Source organism: Saccostrea echinata, unplaced genomic scaffold, assembly GCF_033153115.1.
Source record: "Saccostrea echinata isolate AGI-Se365-2 ecotype Australia unplaced genomic scaffold, CSIRO_AGI_Sech_v1 ptg000009l, whole genome shotgun sequence".
NCBI classification, from domain to species: domain Eukaryota; kingdom Metazoa; phylum Mollusca; class Bivalvia; order Ostreida; family Ostreidae; genus Saccostrea; species Saccostrea echinata.
In genome coordinates this window covers 10,670,827-10,693,597 of record NW_026889758.1, presented here as the reverse complement: position 1 = coordinate 10,693,597, position 22,771 = coordinate 10,670,827, and the positions used below count along the sequence as shown (strand labels likewise).

General features: G+C 32.1%; 1 protein-coding gene across 1 annotated transcript in view; it reads right to left on the bottom strand.

Moving 5' to 3' along the window:
* Positions 1-22,771, bottom strand: part of LOC133181757 (focadhesin-like) — a 175,931-nt gene that overhangs the window by 71,380 nt on the left and 81,780 nt on the right. The window contains exon 23 of the mRNA XM_061316342.1: positions 10,078-10,119. Coding sequence (XP_061172326.1) covers positions 10,078-10,119 — 42 coding nt within the window. The remainder of the gene's footprint in view (positions 1-10,077; positions 10,120-22,771) is intronic.

The following is a 22,771-nucleotide window of genomic DNA, read 5'->3' as shown; positions in this document are numbered from 1 at the left end:
CAGTGGGGTTACAACTCGTGTTGATTTTCCTTGCTTTGTCAAATACAATTGGTGATTTCATATATACTTCTGTAATATAGACTATTGTAATAATTACAAATTAAATAATGATTGTAAAGAAAGTTATTAAAAGATCTTCGTTTCTGAATTGTAGACCTCAACATCCACCGGAGGTCCATCCCGAGAGAATTTGTAGAATTCTGCGATGCTGCCAAAGAACACCGGCCTTTAGATGAAACTGATGTTTGTGTAGATTATACAGTACACGTTGGAGATTCATACAACCACCTCTTGGATCATCCAAGCGTAAAATCTCTTATATCTTCATCAAAAAGAAAATTAAGTGGACAGATAGAGAAACTACTAAAAAGATTGAAATCTGAGGAATGAGTTGAAGAGTCCATTCAATCACTGACCAAACTTGCATAGATGAGAGTTAATATTCATAATTCACAAGAGTTAATATTCATAATTCACAAGAGTTGCAAATCTCAGTCTCAGTCTTTTCATCTAGCTGTCCACCTATCTGGTTCAAGTCCGTCTGTCACATTTGGTTCTCATATTTCCTTTTAGACGCTTGCATATACCTCATATAATCCGCGTCCATCTTTCAGAACTCTAATTTAATTTTGGTTGTAACACGTCATTTGATTGGATAAAAGATTTAGTTCATATTATAAGTTGCCTGCGTCACAATGAGTTACGTCAAAGCGTATTATTATACCTCATATAAATAATCACTAGTTAATTATAATATGATTGGCCGAGACAGTCACGTGACCATCGTGTTTGCCCTGCATCAAAACTTCGTGTTTCACGATTGTGACGTCACAATGCGGCGACTGAGATGGTTACTACTGAGTTAGAATGTTTATATCGTTGATTGATAGTGTCGATTCAAATTTTGTAAAATATGAATATTTAGAAAAGTGTTTTCATGGGTTGGATTTGAATGTTATAGTGTGTAAACCACACTGACTTGTCACGAAGGAATATATTTTTATGAAGCGACTAGTGGTGTAACTTACAGCTGTTTCATATTGTTCTTTCATATTTTACTTTATTCATTGGAGTTTCTTTATATTTCCTGCACTATGCTTGATTCGGTATAATAAACAATTTATTGCATGAACGTTCGGGAGACATGAAGATTGCCCTCTGGGAATATGATTTTTCATGGGCGAAGAAATCTTCATGTCTCCCTCACTATCATGCAATAAATGTTCAATTTGGAGCAATTTTTGAAGGAAAAATTGTCGTATTGTCTACACTGAATGATTGAACATTAAATTATAAGGAATGAATTTGATATGAATCCTTCTTTGTTCTGTTGAAAATTGGATTAATGTAAAGATGTGAACCTTTCTTTTATTAATGAAAATCTGAACTTGTTTATTTAAGGAATGACTTTAATAGCTACCCAAGTTATACTGATATAACCTGGGTTGGGGCAATTTACGCTTTATAAACCGCGAAAAATTACAGAATCTTTAAAAAAAAAAAAACTTTGGATTTTAAAGTTTGATTCATAAATTATCTTCCAAAATTAGAAAAATACTTTTAAAATTTCTTACTACAAATCATCATTTACCTATAGAAAATGGAAGATGGTATGGTTATCTATTTCTGAAAAGAATTTGTACACTTCGTAGTAATGTTGACTTTCATTTATATATTTGAATGTAAAGCTTAAGTTGATGTACGGAAAAAACTTGGTAATTATTCTCATAGAACGAATGTCAACTCAGAAGGAAAAATCCTGAAAAGAATTATGCATGTTTATCTTAACAGAGTACGATGCTGTCTGTCCTCCTTGATATATTTCCAACTTTCTGTATTATTATTATTATTATTTTTTCCCCTTTTCAGTTAGACTTCTGACCAAATTTTACATGTACCACTTTTTTCCCACAGCAACCCAAACACTTTATTCATCATACATAAGATGTGTCTTTTTCCTGTGTAATAGTTCCAATAACTTAACAAAGAAAACTTTAAATCGTTTGTAACCAAAAAAATTATTTGAGGATTGATATATAGCACAATGTATATAAATAAATATATTTTACTTGATAATCTTTCTGTTTTGTTTATTCACTACACAGGTTTAGGGATTTTTATGCAAGATATTTCGGAAAAAATTGAAAGAATGTGTGTACTTAAGATCTCCGAAAACGCTGTACATTGAAGTTAAAAAAGTTTCTTTCCATAAAATAAATCACCGATATCTTTACTGTGTATTATTATTATTACTATTTTTCTCTTTTCAGTTAGACTTCTGACCAAATTTTACATGTACCACATAAATGGACAATAAATATACACTTTTTCCATTTAGTCGCACTGCATATTCCTCGTCTGTCAATATTTTTTTTCGGAGAGCAACAGTTCTGCAGCTGACCGTAAGGTTGGACTCTGACAAATACATGTGTTCAACCAGCACGCAATTCTACTGTATAAAATCATACTGTACATTAATAATTACGTCTTAATTAAACGTACTATCTTTTCTGAACGTTAAGTTGACCTATACTGCCTCATTGATGTAAACCAATAATAGCGGGTGTCCGAAACCAAGATTTTCTAGATTCGCACATTACCAGCAGTGTGAATGTGACATATTTTGTATTCAAAATTAAAACATTAAATAAATAATGCAACATTTTGTAGAGTAACACTGTTAACCTTCATAAATGGGCAATGCCGACACATATATTACTAGTAACTGAGGAGTGCTGCAGGGACCATAAGTTTAAAAGCCAAACACCCATGTCCAGTGTGCTCTAATTCATATATTATTGAATAGAGGTGTAAATATTGAGCTTATCTATCTAATTTTCAATATACGGTACGTGGCATTTACCCCCAGGAAAAATGTTCAGATACGACAAAGTATCAATGAACAGAAATCAGTATTGTTTGCTTCCGTGGAGAAAATACTTGCAAATAAAGTGTTTAATTAATTTATCTTGGCCTCTTTCAAATGTTAAGAATACTAAATTGATTGCAAGTTCAGTAATATACTGTAAATTTCAATTTATTGGGATTCAAATCTAAGGGCAGATACACAAGTTGAGTAGTATACTGTAAATTTCAATTTATTGGAATTGAGATTTAAGGGCAGATCACTCTAACTACAGAAAAATACCATAGAATCAGAACTCTTTAGTGTGCGGTGAAGAGAGGATTCTTAAGAGCGCAGGATAGTGAATTAAGACTGCAATGATGGATGTATACTTTGAAGTCTTTGATACGATTGTTCTTAGTGTTGTTCCTTAGTAAGAAATAGTTTGTAAACAGTGTTCCTATTACATGAATGGGTTATAAATATAAAATAATAATTACAAATTGGATTTTCGTAGCTTTCAATAAATATGTACCCAAGTTAGATAGCTCTTTCACCTTTTGACTACACATTAAACCTACCATTTTCATTTTTTTAATTGGTTGTTTGACTGACAACGTGTTGATCTACTCATTACAAATGTCGTTCTCGTAAACAATCATTAATGCGATTGGTCAGTATTATCGGTTCGATCAAACAAAGTGACATGTACGCTGTCACTGGAATGATAGTAGTAAGCAAGATACATGTACGTTCAAAAGGGTAATAATTTAAATTTACCTTAAAAAAATTCTAGTATAATATTCAATAATTATGAAATTTAATTTAAACAGAAAAAAATCAGAAGAAATAAGGCAAGACATTTTTAAATTCTATTTAATTGGTTTTATTAATAATAAAAAAAAAAAAAAATCATGTACTATACATGCTTCCTTTCAACAATTTCACCTTGATTTGCTGGTAAGTTGATATTTAAAAACATAATTCCATTCCATATTACAAGGTTAAATGTCTTTATAGAAATCATTTTTTCCCAACTGTTTCAGTCCTCTGCGATTGAATCGGACGTTGTAAACGTTAAACTGTTTTGAATGTGACAAAAATGACAGTTCGTCGTCCATTTCTTCTCACTTCAGGATTACTTCAGCAAGTGATAAATTAAATTACAACATCAATGCTATATGTACAAGAAATAACTGTTTCCCTTAGGTTGAAAAAAAGAATTTACGAGTGGCGCGGGCCATTTTAGCCAGTCCATCTGGATAAGGCAATCAAACAATTTTTGAAGATGGCCTTAGTGTGTAGTGGGGGGCATTTTTTTCTGTATAACATGATTCAACTAATTTTGGCCCACAGTGGAACATATAGATGCACATTGTCCGAAATCAAATTTATAAATAACACGAACAAAACAAAACAATTTCATTGTATAATGAACAGAAAATTAGCAGTCAACTTTAAAGTGCATAAAATTCATTCAAACAGTGTCTGCATGAATAATTATTGTAATATACCTATATTGTACACGTACATGTATGCTCTTTTCTTATATTTTAATTTTTAATTGAGTGTTGGCGGCATAATAAAACAGCAAAGTCAAAATCATCCTGTGACATAATCCAGGTCGACATATAACTTTAAGCAGCGATTTGAAAAAAAAATAAAATAAACGATTTTAAAACGACTCTTCCTGTAGGATATTTATACAGTTGGCATTTTAGCAAAAAAATGTAATTCGTCTTCTGTGGAACTTGAAGCACATTTGATTCTTTCTTTTTTTCTTTCATATCTGCATGTCTCTACCCCTGAGCAATTACTATGATTCTGAATTTTATGAGAAGATTACCTTCTTGCGACTTGATGACCTAACAATAGATGAAACGTCAGTTTTGATACCAAACCTCGGGATTTGCACACTAAATTGTGTCTCTTAACTGACAGTCAAATGAATGGACGAATCACAATATCTTCATTTCTTAAACCGTATTTTTCGGCATCAAGAGATGATAGTATCAATCCGCTTTTGTAATACATGTTTATTATCCTAAAGGAGTGTCTCATTGAAAACCAGAATTTTTTATTCTTGTCGTAAAATATGAAATAAATGCCTTGCAGTCAAATTCATTTATAACTGAATGTAAGAAAGAAATCCGTCACCAGGATAAAAATAAAATCAAACAACTGAACAATGAACAATGAACGAGTTAACAAATGGAGAGGAAAACAAATAGAAAGGAAGATATACCTGTGATCTTATCTGCAAAAGAAAGGTAATACCATTTTGTATTAAATCTGAATACAACAGGTGTATTTTACAGTCCATATACATGTACTTGAAATATATATTTAATGTAGGTCCTAATGTTTTCACATTTTGGTAACATGTCATACTCAGTTAAATATATGACCCACGTCTAAGTGAAAGTTCGATTCTTAATGTGCACCGAAAGTAATCCTAGCTGCTCGGCCGTTTCCGTAACCTCAAACTAACTCTTTTCCGGTTACGGAAAAGGACGAGCTTGACCAGAGTGAATCTGACGTCACAGCGGAAGTGACGATGGGAGCGTCTGCAGTGCCTTGTAAGATCGGAGGAGGACGCTGTCATACACCTTGTCGTGTTTATCTCCAAAAGTAATTTATTGTCGAGCGTTTCAATCTTTGATTCAGCGATTTTTTTTGCTGCGGCGATCGATGCTTCTAGAAAGAGAACAGCAAGGTTAGTGAAAATATCGGCGTGGTGGAAATGCCAAAGATTAACCTCGAAGGGTAACGTTAGCCTATAGGCTAGAATTCAGTGATGGAAGTAAGATTTACGCTAGTTTGCGTGGAATTATGTAATCTTTGGGAGTACAGTGCTTGGATAGTAATTGAAAATCGGACATATGTTGTCTTTGGTGCGTTCTTTACATTGGATCAGCGATCCAATGTAAATCCCCGTTAGGGTTAGTTGTGCCAGGCATGACTAACCCCCCCTATTACGCGTGCGCCAACTAACCCTGTTGACACAAAGGGAGACTGACTAAGCCCTGGGACTAAGTCAACAAAACAAAATAAAATACATAAAAAAAAAGAACACCAGCACCATCAACACCTTAAAATACAATAAAATACCTAATATATAATCAAATGGAAATTAAAAATAAAATTTAAAATGACTTTAACAAAAATTAAGGTATGAATGACAGGGATGTTGAAATCATTCCTTGAGTTTCAACTCAGCCAGTTATTATGAAGAAAACTCATATTAGTTGTCAAAGATAGTATGGACTAACCCAATATTTATGAGAAAATTCATGTTAGTTGTCTAAGTTAGTCGCTCTAAACACAACAAACAGTAGAAATTCTTGTTAGTTGTCTAAGTTAGTCTAACTAAGGGTTTTCTTCCTGAAAACCCCAAATTCCAATAATCAAAATAATTCCAAATTCAAATAATACACTGTTATACCTTCTTCTTGGTGGCACTTAAAAATGAAATGGAAATATGAAAAGGAAGAAGAATGTGTAACAAATTAATTGATGTATGCATATTCCATGTTTTGTGATGCTTTCCATAAATAATCACACAAAGTTTAAGTGAAGTGAGGTGGATGATGAGAAAAGAGTTGCAAGCCTTCTCTCTTTTTTTATGTATCAGTCGAAAATGATATATTTAAAAACAGCTCATTAAGAAAGAAGGATTACATTATTGATAACATATGTGCATATTAGAATACAAAACTAGGAAAAATGTGTGTTGATCCCAGATTTAAAAAGAAAAAAATGGAAAGGGGGGGGGGGTTCAAGCCCCCAAGTGCCTGTGTCCGTGGCAACCTTATTTATCAAAATCGAAAAACTGATACACAGAATTATGTCTTAGTGTAATCTACATGTGTACTGAGTTATATTAAAATTGGGCTAAAACTGTAGGACCTCCCAATTCAAAACCATTCCTAATGTCTTGTTGTTCATACTTAAAAAATTCAAGATATACAACTGTAGATACAATGGCAAAACTGTTCATCAACATCAAAACTGATATACATGTACAGAATTAAGGATCCTAGTAGTTTACTTCTGCACCCAGTTATACTGAAATTGAACCAAATAGACCAAAACTGTAGGATCAAAAACCTAAAGAGCGAATTATGTTGCTTAGTGCAATCTACTTGTGTACCAAGTTATACTGAAATCAGACCAAAAATTTAGGAGGAATAGCATTTTGAAAAATTGTTTACAGACAAACAGACAGACAATGGACACCTTACTATTGCATCAGCTATGCTGGTCTCTGACCAGTCGAGCTAACAAAAACATGCATTTCTAAGTGTTCTGATAAATATTATGTTTTATCCTGAAATTTAATGCAGTGATCATGCATGAATGGACACCTATACATACTGTACGTTGTATGTACAGAATGCTGTATGTTCATTGATCTTTCAGCCAGTCTCTTAATCTTTAATAAACATTTACTGTAATGCCATTAATATATAAAGTTATCAAGACAAACTACAGTCTATAGCTGGTTCACTGGACGTAAAATTCAAAACATGCAATTCTTACTCTTATGTAAACAGTTTTAAGATCAAAAGATGAAAATATGAGCCAATTTCCACACCTTAATTTATTTTAATCATTTTAGAACTTGTGAGATTCTGTAGACAATATACAGATGGACACAAAGTAAGACAACAAGCAGAGTAACTATATGTATACTCCACATGTCCTTACATAATATCAGAAAAAAACCTGTCATTTGCAGTACCCCTAAATAACATCAGAAACTAAATCACATGCAAAATTGTGCTATGTAAAAATATGCTGTCACTTTCAGTACCCTTATAACGTCAGAAATAAGAATAGAAGTATACAAGCCTGACAACAAATTCAGCATCACAAATACTTATCTACTATAGATGTACTTGATTTCAAAGGACTGGCAAAGTAAATAAAAGGCAATCGATTTTTGAGGGGATATGAATATCATATTATGAAATGATAATAAACTCCCTAAAAATTGCTCAAAATCATATCCACCCCTTCTTATAGAGCAGGAAATCTTCTGTTGATGATATATATTGATTCTGATTTTGGACAAGAGATCAATATTAAAAGCAGCCAGTTCTTTCACCTGTAAATGGACTACATTTCCTGTTATTTTCATTGCTGTCTACAGATCCACTATTTGTTTATTACTCTGGTCACTGCATACAATACCCTCAATGATAGCATATATTTACATCATCATCAAGTCATTACTGAATAGGTGTCCAACTGACAAGGAAATGAAACCCTGTCTTAGATATCAAAACACAAAGATTCAACTGTAATTATGTGATAAAAGATGCAGTTTTTGCACAATCCATGTGCAATGATTATTGCCCTTCAGTTTTATCAGTTTTACTCGTGTCCGGATCATGCTGCCTGGATTGGAAATCCAGGCTGGACTTACTGCTACAGGAATTTGGAGAATCCAGAGGATTTCCTAACATCAGCTGATTTGTGTGCCAACATCAACACCACAATGGCAATGCCCAAGAATGGGAAGGAATTCACTGATCTCATTGAATTCATGATAATAATTGATAAAAAGAGTGCTTGGATCTACTTGGCAGCTAATACTTCCACTCCACACAGTGGAAGGGTGTTTCAGTGGATGGATGGAGACAATCTTACAGAATCTTTCTGGGATACAAATGAGCCCAGTGGAGATGGAAACTGTGTGGAAATACACACAGCAAACATGGCCTGGAATGATTTGGTGTGTACTCCCACTCAGAGGAATACCATTTGTCAAGCTCTCAATAATGTGACCAACACAACTGAACAGTTGAACATCACTAGTACTATAGCTGAGGGTTTAACCACATCAGACTATGAGCAATTCTTTCCTAACGTGAATACATCTGGAAACCTTACAAATATGACTCTTGAAAATGTCACAATAGCACAGAACTTAACCAATACCAGTAACCAATCAACAACAGAGACAGTCTACAACATGACTGAAGTCTACAGCACTTATCAATCTCCCAATAATGTGACCAACACAAATGAACAGTGGGAAAGCACTAGTACCACAAATGAGGATTTAACCGCATCAGAGTATGCATATGAGCAATTCTTTCATAACATGAATACATCTGGAAATAGTATAAATATGACTTCTGAAAATGTCACATTACCACAAAATTTGACCAATACTAGTAACCAATCAACAACAGAGACAGTCTACAACCTGACTGAAGTCTATAGCACTTATCAAGCTCCCAATAATGTGACCAACACAACTGAACAGTTGAACATCACTAGTACTATAGCTGAGGATTTAACCACATCAGACTATGAGCAATTCTTTACTAGCATGAATACATCTGGAAACCTTACAAATATGACTCTTGAAAATGTTACAATAGCACAGAACTTAACTAATACCAGTAACCAATCAACAACAGAGACAGTCTACAACATGACTGAAGTCTACAGCAGTTGTTATACTTACACCGTGTGTGATGCCAACAGATCATTAACAACATGGGAACTAGAGACTAAAGTAGCCAACATCCGAGCTAATCTGTCCCTGATCAAGCATGAGCTATCATCATCTATAAGGAGGAAAACCAGCGCTGACGATTCACGGCCCACCTCGGTGTCTATGGGGGTTCTGGGAGGGATCCTTATCGGATTGATTTACCTGTTTATCTCTTTATTGGACTTTATCCCAGGCTCAGTAAAGTCAACAAGTATTAAGATGAAACGTAGGAAACATTTCTACTGCTAATGAGATCCAATAAATTGTAATAAAACACTGTTGTAACACAGAAAAGACAAATGAAAGTAGAGATGCAAAAAAAGTATTATAAATGAATGCTGATTCCTTGTAGGTTAACATGTATGGCAGAAGAGTCAACTTGCTTGTAACCTAGCATATTAAGTTTGAATGCTGGTCATTTTTGGTGCAAAATATGAAATACTTGACCACAAAATGAAAGCTTTGGCTAAAGTACAAACTGATCTCTCAAATAAGTGCAATGTGCTCCATGAGCTGAAAGGTGATAATAATTCATCTAAATAACAACTACCTGCAGGAGATTGCAGGAGATGTTTATTTTGCAATTAAAAGTGGGTTTTTCGTTACCTCACAGAAGTGTTAATTACTAACCAGTAAAGAATTTACTTGTTTTCCAACAGGACTGCTTTGAATATTATTTTAATTATTGTAACCTTTACTTGCATTAGGTTTTTCTACTCACCTGGACGCTGATTTGATCAAATCAGTCAACTTGTCTCTAACCCTGCAAAAAGAAAAATAAGACACTTGTTTATTTTAATATTAATCCGAGTGTTTTGATGCAAAATTTTTCTCAGAGTCACATTATATATATATATATATATATATATATATATATATATATATATATATATATATATATATATTTACATTAAAACCTCATTATCTTGTACTCAATGGACCGAGGAAACACTTTGAGATATCCATGGGTTTAAGATATTGAGGGTAAATTACTTAAAGAAAAAGTGCTTGGGACTTCGAAATCACTTTGAAATATCTATGGTATTCAGATATCCATGTTCGAGATATCAATTTGAAAGAAAATGTTTTGAAAAAATTAAGATCTCAAGGTAAATGATGCTAAAGAATGCATGAACTCTTGAAGCAAATAAGAGGCCCAAAGGGCCTTTAACAGTCACCTGAGTATACAAAAGTATACGATAAAACAAAATAAACTGAGAAGATGAAGTTATATGTTGCCTAAAAGCAGGAAAAATAGGATGATCAGGGATCAACAATATAATAAGTCTAGTACTAAGAAACAAATCTTAAAGTAGATCTATATACTTGCTCCCATTTGTGATCATGGTTTGTTCCTGTCTTTCACACATTTGAAAATTAGGGGTAGAAAAAATGTGTGTAAAACAGAAATTTTTCCATGTAAGATAATTACTGTAGATCACTAAATTTTGGTGACATCTTATTCTTGGGGGATTGATGTTTGGTATTTTATAAAGAGAATCAAATTTTGGTTATTGCTCTTTATTATCTTTAGTAGTAGAATTTTATGCAAGCATGAAATCTTCATGAATAGACTATATAGAATAATTATGTGAAAATAAAATTATCATAAATAAAAAGTGATATACAGTACTTACATGTAATTCAGCTATAGTCTGTATTTAGTAAGAAAATAAAAAAAGAAACCAAGACCTTTTATAGCATATTACCATTTATCTGCTCATAACAAGGTTGAACTAATCTTAAAACATAAAAAAAAAACTATAATTATCTGATTTCTTCAGCTTCCACTTAATTAATTGGCTTTTATTAAGACCAATAAGTTAATTTTCCACTCATTCAAATTTATTTTTGATATGCTGTGGTTTATAACTATTTGATGAATTCTTCTTTTAAACTAGAGTGTTCCAAGGAACGCATGTGTTGCCTGCTTTGTTAGCTTCATTAAAGGTGTAAATAAATCTAAGGGTGATCAGCTTTTTATTCACTATAAGCATGATAGACTGATAGTTCATGCATTTGCCTGCAAAGAAAAAATGGCATCCATGGATAGAATGACTGTGATAGAATCTGACAATCAAAGAAAATATGGTTCCATAACCCTCAAATGAAAAATTAAATCAAAATTAACAAAAATAACTATTTGTCATTTTATTAATACCTGTTTCCAACAATCCTCTAAAAGAGTTTTCAGTCTGTCTTTACTACAATTGTCAGTCCACATTGTTGAATACTGATCCCAATGTATTTATATGGTATTTAAATATAAGTTTGTGTGGTAACTGAATATCATACATTTTCGAAGTACTTTTTCATGAGCTAAACATGTTTCCAATAATCATTCAAAAGAGATTTCAGTCTAGCTGTCTTTACCGAAATTCTCAGTCTACACCATCCATTGTGGCATACCGATCCCGATGTATTTTCATAGTATTTAAAAATATGTTTGTCTGAAAAATGAATATCATACGGTTTTAAAGTACACTATCATGAGCTCATAAACATAGATATATGCTAATTATCTAAATCCTGCATCTCAAAATTCAAAAGTCATAAGTTTAATAATGTTCTTGACAGACATGCCAAAGTTAAATGTAAAAGAGTTAAAAGTGAAACTAAACCAAAAGGGCTAACGAAGGAAATAAATGAAGGTAGACATTTACGAGATTTTTACCACTATAAGGGGGATTTTGAAAATTTCCAAGCATGGAGAAATAAAGTTGTACTCTTGATTGACAATGCAAAAACTGTATTACAGATCAGCAATCGAAGATAGTTCAAATCCTAGAGAAATGCGGGGATATCTTAATCAGTTGGCATCTAATTCTAAAACTTTTACTCCTACCCATATCATTCATAATGACTCAGAAACAAACAATTCACAAGAAATTGCTAATATATTTAATGAACACTTTACAGGAATTTCAAGTAAACTTTTACTTAATCTTCCAAACTGCAGATTTAACCCAGAATTGTTAGGACAATTCACAAAATCTAAACTTGGTAATGAAAACTTTTTTAGCCTTACACCAATTAGTGAAAATGAAGTACCGGTAGTTAATTTGTTGAAGGGGCTTGATGTCAATAAATTGGCAGCCATTGACTTCATAGGACCTCGTCTCCTAAAACTATCAGCTAGTATCATTGATAAATCAGTCACTCATTTAATTAATACTGGTATCAGTAATGGTATTTTTCCATTGAAGTTGAAACAAGCAAAAGTCACCCCTGTATACAAAAAGAGCAACAAAGCAGACCCCGGTAACTACCGTCCCATTTCTATACAACCAACATTATCTAAACTAATTGAAAAGCACCTAGCAAACCAAATGCGAGATTTCACTTTTGATCTTATAACAAAATTTCAATCTGGATTCAGAGAATTTCACTCTTGTCAAACAGCACTTACTAAATTAACTGATGCTTGGTTGCATGCTATGGACCATTGGGTAATCTCATAGGCATAACATTTTTGGATTTCAGCAAAGCTTTTGATTTAGTGAGTCATGACATTCTTATAGATAAATTAAAGAATTACAACTTTGATGAATTGTCAATTAAGTGGTTTCACTCGTATCTGAATAACAGGACACAATGCGTTAAAATTGGTACATCTTCTTCTGATGTCTTACCTGTCACAGCAGGAGTGCCACAGGGATCAATATTAGGTCCCTTATTGTTTTTGTTGTATATTAATGACCTTCCCTTACATATATGTCATACAAAAATTGATATGCTTGCTGATGATGCAACTCTGCATGTTTATGCATACATGCCAACTTTCCCGATTTTTTCGGGAGTCTACCGATTTTTAACCCCATCTACCGCTTGTCTACCGATATATTTTTTAATCCCATTTCTACCGATTTTTAGGAATTCCGGATTTTTTACCGATCCGCTTTGAATAATACCGCATTTCCGTGTGAAAAAAGATGGCAGTTCGAATGTTTATCGGTAGATATCTGTTTATTGCCGCTGATAACAGGTAATCAACAAGGTGTCAACTGTGCTACCAGTCATTACTGTGGTTTTAATTGCTCCTGATTCTCATTAACAGTGTATATTAACCTAGACAATCATGCCAGATGTGGAAATTTTAGAAATACACACGACAGGATACAAACTTGTGACGAGTTCACACTTCACAGCAAAATTTGACAATATATGTATAAGCTGTTAATTATAATAAAAGGTTTTCAAGTTTAGGAAATACGGCATTGCGCACTATAATTACAACTACGTCATTGATCATGGAAAAGACACAGCCAAAATAAAACTTGAAAAGATGCGTCTGCAAGTACAAACCGTTAGTTTTTTAGCAGAATTCCAGGAGTGGTTCACAAAAAGTAATGAAGGCCTTTTACAGACTTTGTATGAAAAACATTAAAAGTGACTTCTTCTTAGTATTCCCTTTGATTAAAAAAAAACAAACAAATTGTGTGTCTTGACTTAGTAGCTTTATAAAATGTGTAATTTACCAACAGACAAAGACAGTTACTGCATGAACTCTTAGTAACTTGCTCTAGCTTATTTGTAATTAAGTTTAACATCCCTATCCATGTAATAATCTGTATGTGTATGACATTGCATAGGGCGGGGGGTAATGTTGATCTTTATATTAACATATTAAATAATTTTGATTAAAATTTTCCTTTTTTAAATTCCAAATAATAGTGTGTTTTTGTTGAAGTTGATAGAGAAAAAAAAACTTTTTGAAGTAGTGATAATATATGATACAAGGTATTAGACTAATATTTAAAAAAAAAAAAAAAAACCAACAAATACTTATTTTCACGACAAAATGCCGCGAATTTAGACCTTTGAAAAATGTCGTTACGCGCAATCTCCCCCAAGGAGATTTTAAAAAGTTGGCATGTATGTTTATGAGAAAAATATATTGAGTATTGAAACAGCTCTAAATTCTGATTTAGTAAATATTGAAAATTGGTGTTTAGAAAATCAAATGGTTTTAAATGTTGATAAAACAAAATGTATGCTGATGGGAACTCAACAAAGAAAATCGAAATTAAATAATCCAAATCTCAATTTACATGTCTCTGACAAACACCTTGACAATGTTGAAACAGAAAAACTACTTGCCAATGGGGTACATATAGATCAAACGCTAAATTTTCATAACCATGTATATATAGACTCAGTCTGCAAATCTTTAACATATAAATTATATACCTTGCGAAAAATCAAGAAATTTCTTCCTCTGAAAACTAGAAAACTGTTTTACAATGCCTTTAACCTGCCTTCTATTAATTATTGTCTGACGGTCTGGGGTAATGCACCAGCTAGTTACTTGGAGAGAATTCATAAGCTCCAAAAACGGGCCGCTAGAATTATTCTTGATGCTGCCCCTGATGCTCCATCTAAGGCATTATTTGAAAAATTAGGCTGGCTATCTGTTTTTGATTTAGTAACTTTACACAAATGTATCTTGTTGTACAAAATATTTAACAATCAGAGCCCTGCTTACCTGCAAGATTTATTTATTTTTCAAACTTCTTATGCGTTCAGAATCTAATTTTGACCTTCGCCTTCCAAAACACCAAACTAATTTGTTTAAAAATTCCCTCCAGTATTCTGGTGTTCATATTTGGAACAGTTTGCCTTTAGATTTAAGATGTGCACCAACTCTGTCAGTCTTTAAACGAAATGTAGAAAAATACATCTTCAACAATAGAATTTCATTACTCTGATTTATATCTTTTGTATATGTATATTGTGTCAAATCTTACAAATGTATATTAATTTATTTGTCATCATAATATATTTGTTTATTATCATTATTATGATGATTGTCATTATTATCATGTGACATTGTGTATTATATTTCAATTGCTATATAGCTGTTAATCTTTTCTACTTTTATATAATATTGTTGTAATTAGAAGGCCCTGGGGAAGAATAATGTGTCACACTAATCAGGCTACCTTCTTTAAATAAAGTATTACTATTTTTATTATTATTATTAATTAAACTGCCTGAAATATTTTTTGCAAAGTAGGTCAAAGGTCAAGGTCAAGTGGATTGTAAAGCTGGTATTTTTCATATTGTCTTATGTCAAACAGTTCACATGCTAAATAGCATAGACGTACCTCTTAAGGTAAATATGTCACTCGTCAGCTTTTTAGAAAAGTTCAGTCAGAACCTTTAACTTCAAAACTATTTATTACAGTTCAATTTTTATAACATATCTATACTAAGCAATGCAAATTATTCAACATTCAATGAAAAAACTGCTCACAAATTCATAAAGAAGCAAGATTTAAGAGGGACTATTTCTTGTGGTGGAAGGATATTTAGAAGAAAATTCTTCAAATCTACACATTTGTTAAATTTAATATCTTGGAACTTTAGCCCCACATATTTTTACTTGAAGAATATTTTCCGTTATGATATATGCTAGGGATATTAAATATAGGCCTCAATTTATATTTTTAGAACAAATTTTACACATTCACTCAACAGACTTTGCCAAGAAATGACATATTAAGGAAGTGAAAATAAAATTTACACTGTTTTTGCCTGAAAATTGAACATTTTGGCCAATATCTCAAAATTTATATCACTGACCCCAACTTTTTCTTTCATTATTTTAAACAACACTATACTTCCAACCAATCATTACTTAGGTCATAACAAGTTTGATACAAGAAAATATTTTATTTCCTGTTTAGATTTTTTATACCCCAAATATGATACTTTTTTTAGTGCAAAAAGGTCACACAATGATTCATGCGCATTAATTTGCATGATTTGTTCAATAATAAATATTATTCAAACTATTCTACGTAAAATTTGATTATATTTATTGCCATAATTATACATCTGATAAAATATGATAAAGATTAAAGTGATTAACCAAAGGGTTACAATATAAGGTCATCTTAATTGAACCGTGGTTCAGTAAGATGCACACTGACCCCCCATTTTCTTTGCGATTTTGAGTCATGCTTTATGAGTACTAATCTAAAATATACTTCTCAAAAAATCCTTGATATAACTAATTTCACAAGTGACATACCTTAAATGTCAAAAATATGCTGCATATTGGCACTATGAGCTATTTTGAAAAGTAGGTCAAATGTCAAGATCAAAGGTCATGAGGTCGGTAACCATGGTAATTTACAAAAGTCATAGTGCCAAGCAATATATGTGCAAAATATCAAATCCATATCTCTTACAGTTCTTGAGATATAGGGTGTGACAGACAGACAGACAAACGTCGGGTAAAGTGATCCCTTCATGTCGCTCTGTTCTGCAGGTGACACAAAAACACTAGTAAAATATAGGTAAATCCCAGGTAGAAAGCAGACTGTAATTCTAACTTATAAAAACATATTTCACACCTATTGTTCTTTTGTGCAAAATGGGAACACACTGTCATTATCACCATATAAACTTAACAAAACAGTAGTACTTGATCACTACTTCAGTTGAACTTTGATATCTCGAACACTGCAATCTCGAATACCATGGATATGTCGAAGTGATTTGAAAGTCCCAACTACTTATTCTTTAAGTATTTTACCCTCGATATCTCAAATCCTTGGATATCTCAAAGTTTTTCCTTGGTCCCATCGAATTCAAGATAACAAGGTTTGACTGCAGGAACACTACCTCATTCCCTCTCACACTGGCCTCTCTTAGTCCTCAAAGGTATTTTTCTCACATTTTTATTGATCTATTATTTGCAACTCTACCTGATCATTTAAAAACTATGAAAGTATACTCTTTGTACTATATACTATATAAATTCTTGTATAATTCTCTTATTCAATTGACCTTTCAATTACATTATTTACAGTGATTAATTATCATGTGGATAAGCAAAGGGGAATAACTTTTCTGAGTAGAATACAAATTACAGGAGTCTTTTCCAGCACAAAAACACTTGACCAAGTGGTCCAGAATTTCAAAAACCTTGTAAAAATACCCTTCCTTATTACAAATTTGTACTCTGTTTGTACTCTGTTAGATGCACAGGAGAAGAGAAGAAGAATGCATTTTCACTGTACAATGTATCTTCAACACAGCCCTAGATGCACTAGAAAATGCACAGGAGAAGAGAAGAAGAATGCATTTTCACTGTACAATGTATCTTCAACACAGCCCTACCTTAGAGCAGAATCACTGACCCAAGGGCCGTGAAATTAAAAATTTTGGAAGAGGCACACTTGCTCATCATTACTGTGTACTTCGTTTATATACTAAATACTCATGAAGGGGCAGAGAAGATTTTCAAAGAAATAATGTATTTTCACTTGTTGATTATCCATGGGAACATCAGTTCTACATGCCTTTATTCAAAACTGTTCAAGTTTTTAAAAAATCCCTAAATTAAATATCACTTCTGGTAACTAACCAGAAGTGACAAATATTGCAAGGAAAACATTAAAGTCTGAAGTCGGAAGACCTTAACAATTGCATTTTCACTATATAATCAATAGACCACCTTCTTTCCATATAAGGACCACTGATTCTGGGGCCACAAATTTAAGAAGAGGCACCCTTGCTCATTATAATCATGCACTTAGTCTATCTGCTAAATACTCAGGAGCAATGAATATTTAATGCATTTCACTTTATAATCAATAGTGCCCCACCCTAACATCAGATTCCCCTACCCTGTGGCCATGAATTTCATAATTCTGAAAGAAGCACACTTGCAAATAAATACATGTACTATGTACTTAAATTGCTTAATGCTCAGGAGCAGAGCATAAGACTTTTTAAGAAATAATGCACTTTCATTATATAATCAAAAGAGCCCACTTTACCAACAGAACTCCCTAACCAGGGGTCATGAAATTTGCTATTTTGGAGGAAGCACCTTTGCTCATCATAACTATGTACTTAGTTTGTTTTCTTAATGCCCAGGAGTAGAGAAGAAGATTTTCAAAGAATTAATGCATTTTCACAACATATAATAATCAATAGAGCCCTCCCTAACAATAGAACCCCTGACCCAGGGGCCATGAATTTCACAATTTTGGAAGAGGCATTTGTCAGTCATATTCATGCACTTAGTTTTTTTCTATAGTGCCACAAGCAGATAAGATTTTTGAAGAAATAATGCATTTTCAGGAAGGACCATGAAATTCACAAATGTTGTTTCCCTTCACTCACAGATGCTTTTGTCAAAATTAGTTGAAATTGGTTCAGCAGTTCCAGAGAAGAAGCCCAAAATGTTCAAATGTTAAAGCACAAAGGAAGATGCACACCCACATGACGACAGACCTAAAAAAAAAGGATTATTTTCTTAAAGGAAAAGCTACTTTGTTTCCAATTATCAAATTAATAATTGCTCTTTATTCCAAGCCAGACCTGACAATATCAGGCTTAAGAGATTGATATTTAACTATTTACTCAAAAAAATGAATCAGTGAAATTATTTAAAAGAGCAAATTTCTTATAATTTCTTATAATTTATCATCTCTCCTTGCAGATTACTATGATACCAAATATTGTGAGACACAAAAGCCTCAGTCTGCTTTTACCCTCAGTAGTATCCTGAGAAGTGTTTGCAGACAAGTTAATATGGAGCAGCTTCCTTTCTCTCTACTTTTTCTGCTAGTAACCATGAACTTAAAAATGATCTTGGGTCAAAATCAAGACAAAACCTCAGGTCATAAACAATTTTTGTACCAAGTAATTATGAGCTTCCAATGATTCTTCATTGCAAAGTTATAGCCCCAGACAAGATTATATGGATAGACAGATAAAGTGATTTTATATACCCCACAAAATTTTGTTTGCGGTCTCAGCTAGGGTATAAAAGTTGTCTTACATTAAAAGATTTGCCATAATTTTACTCTGTAGGTTATTTCTGTATATGACTTCTATTATGGTTATATTTCAATCCACTGTTTCCATGTACATGTACCTCTCAAAATTTTCACATTTTGTGTTAATATTTCCTGTGTAATCAATTTCACAGTTTCTACTACTGTATATATTTATAATAATTAAGCAGCAAATATGAGACTGCATTGAAAACACTGGACAAATACTAGCTTAGTTCAACTTAAATTTGTCAATAACTGGCCATGATCAATAATAAAACAATTTTTACATTAATTATTCTTCTTTAAAAAAATACTCCCAAAAATCACACAAAATAATGAAGAGCTAATATCAATCTTTTCATGCTGAATCCAATGCATATTTCAAAAGATCCATTAAATAAAATTTGGTGTAGCATTTGACCTTATATTCAATCTGCTCTACTTGTACGTGCCATATTTGCCTGATAAAACTGACCTAAATTTGGAAGCCAATGTTGAAAATCATGATGTATTTAATTTAGCAATCTTATTTATTTAGAGAAAATAAATACTTGCATGACAATAATATATGTTATTGACCAATACTAGAGCTCCAAAAATATAAAACATGTTGAGTATTTTATCAGCTGACTGTTAATCTTATAATTGTATAATGTTTTATTAACACTTTACATATGGGATTCCTTCTTTAATCATATAAGCAAGTCTCTAAGAGCCAGGTCATGGGCACTTTCTTGTCTGATTACAATATTTATGAACAGCCAGGCTATGATTGGTCATATAAATATTCAATCAGCCACAGGTATATATGTACATGTATACAGATTCACGTTTTTTTAAATCATGCTCCCTGGGGAGAAAGGTTGGGTCACATGAGGGAATCGAAGTATGTTTCATAGGATAATTTTGGAAAAAATTCTTCTCAAGATTATAGCAGTGCCACACTAAATCATACATGTACTTAAAGGGTATATGAAAACAACTCCAAGTTAAGGAGATAAAAGTTAACTTGTTCAAATTAATTAGCCTGGGATTAGGTTGGGGTTGAATTCAATTATCAAATTTATGTTTGCATGTATGAAAAAAAAACCTTCAAATATATCTCCTCAGGAACAACAAGGTCATGTTATTATGTGCCTCAAAGTTTTTTAGGGGAATCCAAATTCATTTCAAACTAACTGATTTTTCAAATAAAGATAGTTCAATGTAAGTGAGTTTGAGTGTAGTTCTTTAAATTTTGTACTTTTTTGTTTTACATGTATCTCCTTTAGTTTTGAACTAGAGAACTCTAAATTCTGTTTTACCCATATGACATTCCTAATTGGATTCCCCTAAAAAACTGGTATAGTTTCTTTGTAAAAAAAATACTTGTTTAGATTGAAGTCAGTTAAATTGAAAAACCCTGTTAATTTGAAGTGATTCTGAGGTCCGCTGCACACAAACTTGTTGTTTTGATAACAGTTAGACTGAAGTCGCCGATCGTGACACATGGACAAAGATGACTAATTATATATAAAGTCTAGCACTTGTAAATTTTTCACACTTGTGATTTGATGTCAGCAGACTTTCAAAAATTAAATTATGTCTCGTATAAACAATTTACATTTCTCACCAGAACATATTAGTTGTCGTTTTTATTTTTCTAACTACAGCATTAAAACTGACATGGCTAAAATTTACAGGGGTGTTGTTTATAAACTGGCATACGGAGAAAGTGCTGGAGTAAATAAAATTGAAACGTTTATTTTTAATGCAAATGAGACTGGGTTGTTCTCTAAATGTGCCACTTGACAAATAATTGCATCTATGCAGCAAGGAATGTCTGATGTTCTAGATGAATTTTTTCATGTATAATAGTCTTGAGAGTTTTCTGACACAGGTCATCTTAAAACGGTCAAAAATTACAGACATCTATGAAAAATGCAGATAAATATATTTCTAAAACACATACTGCATGAAATTTTCTGTAAAAAAAAATAATGAATTCTCGCATGTATATTTTTTTTACCATATCTACATTTATTATGTAACTCAAGACACACAGATATAATGAAATTCAGTTAATTTGAAATAAATCTCAGTCTCCCTTAAATTTCAGTCTAAACCAGCTTGACTTATTTTATTTGTCTCATGCAGCATTGCAACAAATCCTGACCTTTAATTTCCTTCATTTTAGGTAGGGGTTGGAATCCAGCAGTTTAATCCGTGACCTAATTTGTGAATTTGTTCACTTTCAAACGATAAGCTCAATTTTTTTGAAGTGACTGCATTTCATCATTTTGTCATTTTAGTGTCTTATTGTAAATTGATTCCGATTTATTTCCTGTTGGGTGAATTAAAAAAAAATGACCACCAAACTGAATTTTTTTGGCAAAATTCAACTACTTCTAACATATCTTTCACTTATATCATCATATTGCACATGCGTTCTAGTTTAAAATCCTGAAGTGGCAATAGAATAGAAAATGGGATAAAAAAGTTTCAGAATTTTTATTAGTAAAATTTCTTTTGAAAAAAGAAAATATCATTACACCTTAAAAGACTCTAAAATACATAATCACAAGAAATTATAGTTTTTTATGCTTCAAAATTGTAAAAGGGGTATAAATGAATAAATCTAGACCTTGATTAAGTATCTTCTCTTGTATATGTGACAAAAAAGTGGCTTTTTGATTGTTATTTTACATTTTTTTTTTCAATTCTGGTTTGAATAGTTTTAATAAGAAAAAAATATGAAGCAAATTCCCCAAAATTCACTTTTTTGTCCGTTCAAGTCAATTCTTTAAATCTAAGCCAAAAAAGAATTGTTAAATACGAGTTCTCTTACGAAAAATACTAGATTTTGAAGTGACCCTATGTTACATTATTGTGTTGCACTCCTGACATCTGATATGTATTTTATTTAACATTGTTTTAAAAATTATAACACACAATAACCCATTCTTACTTTGTAAATCAATTTGTCATGTTGATATTTTTCATCGTTTACAGCAGGTTTTTCATATTTTGAAGACCTTAAATCATGATTATTTGCAAAGTGTAATATATATAAATTGTATTTAAAATATATGTGAAATGATGAAAACTATTCCCTTAATTGACTGTAAAATTTCTGTAATTTGTTGATAGACATAGTGTTGTGAACATCAAATAGTATCAAGCATATTTTTTCAACTTATTTTTTAGTAAAGATAGTTAAAAAGCATTGGTAATTATGAAGCAGTTTTGTTGCACTCCTGACTGCAGTAAAGTTTAAAATAAAAACCATAGAACACAAAAATTCATAAAGTGTGGGCAACATCAAGTGGTTATGAAATTGTGCAATACTTATAGTCCAATACTTCATAATTAAAACAGATGAAAGTATTTAAAATTCGCATTTTATCTGGAATTATACCCTATTTTATGCCAAAAAAAACTAGCTTAAATGTATATATAGAAGATAAAATATATTTTAAAGCATATTTTCCTTTAGAAGACAAACACAGTAACCCACCAGAGAAATTCTACTCATCATTTTTTCTTTATTTTTATTCTTATTGGATGATTTATAATTCTAACATATTTGTTGCACTCCTGACCAAAAGCATTGGGGCCTTTAAAGTAGAATTGTGA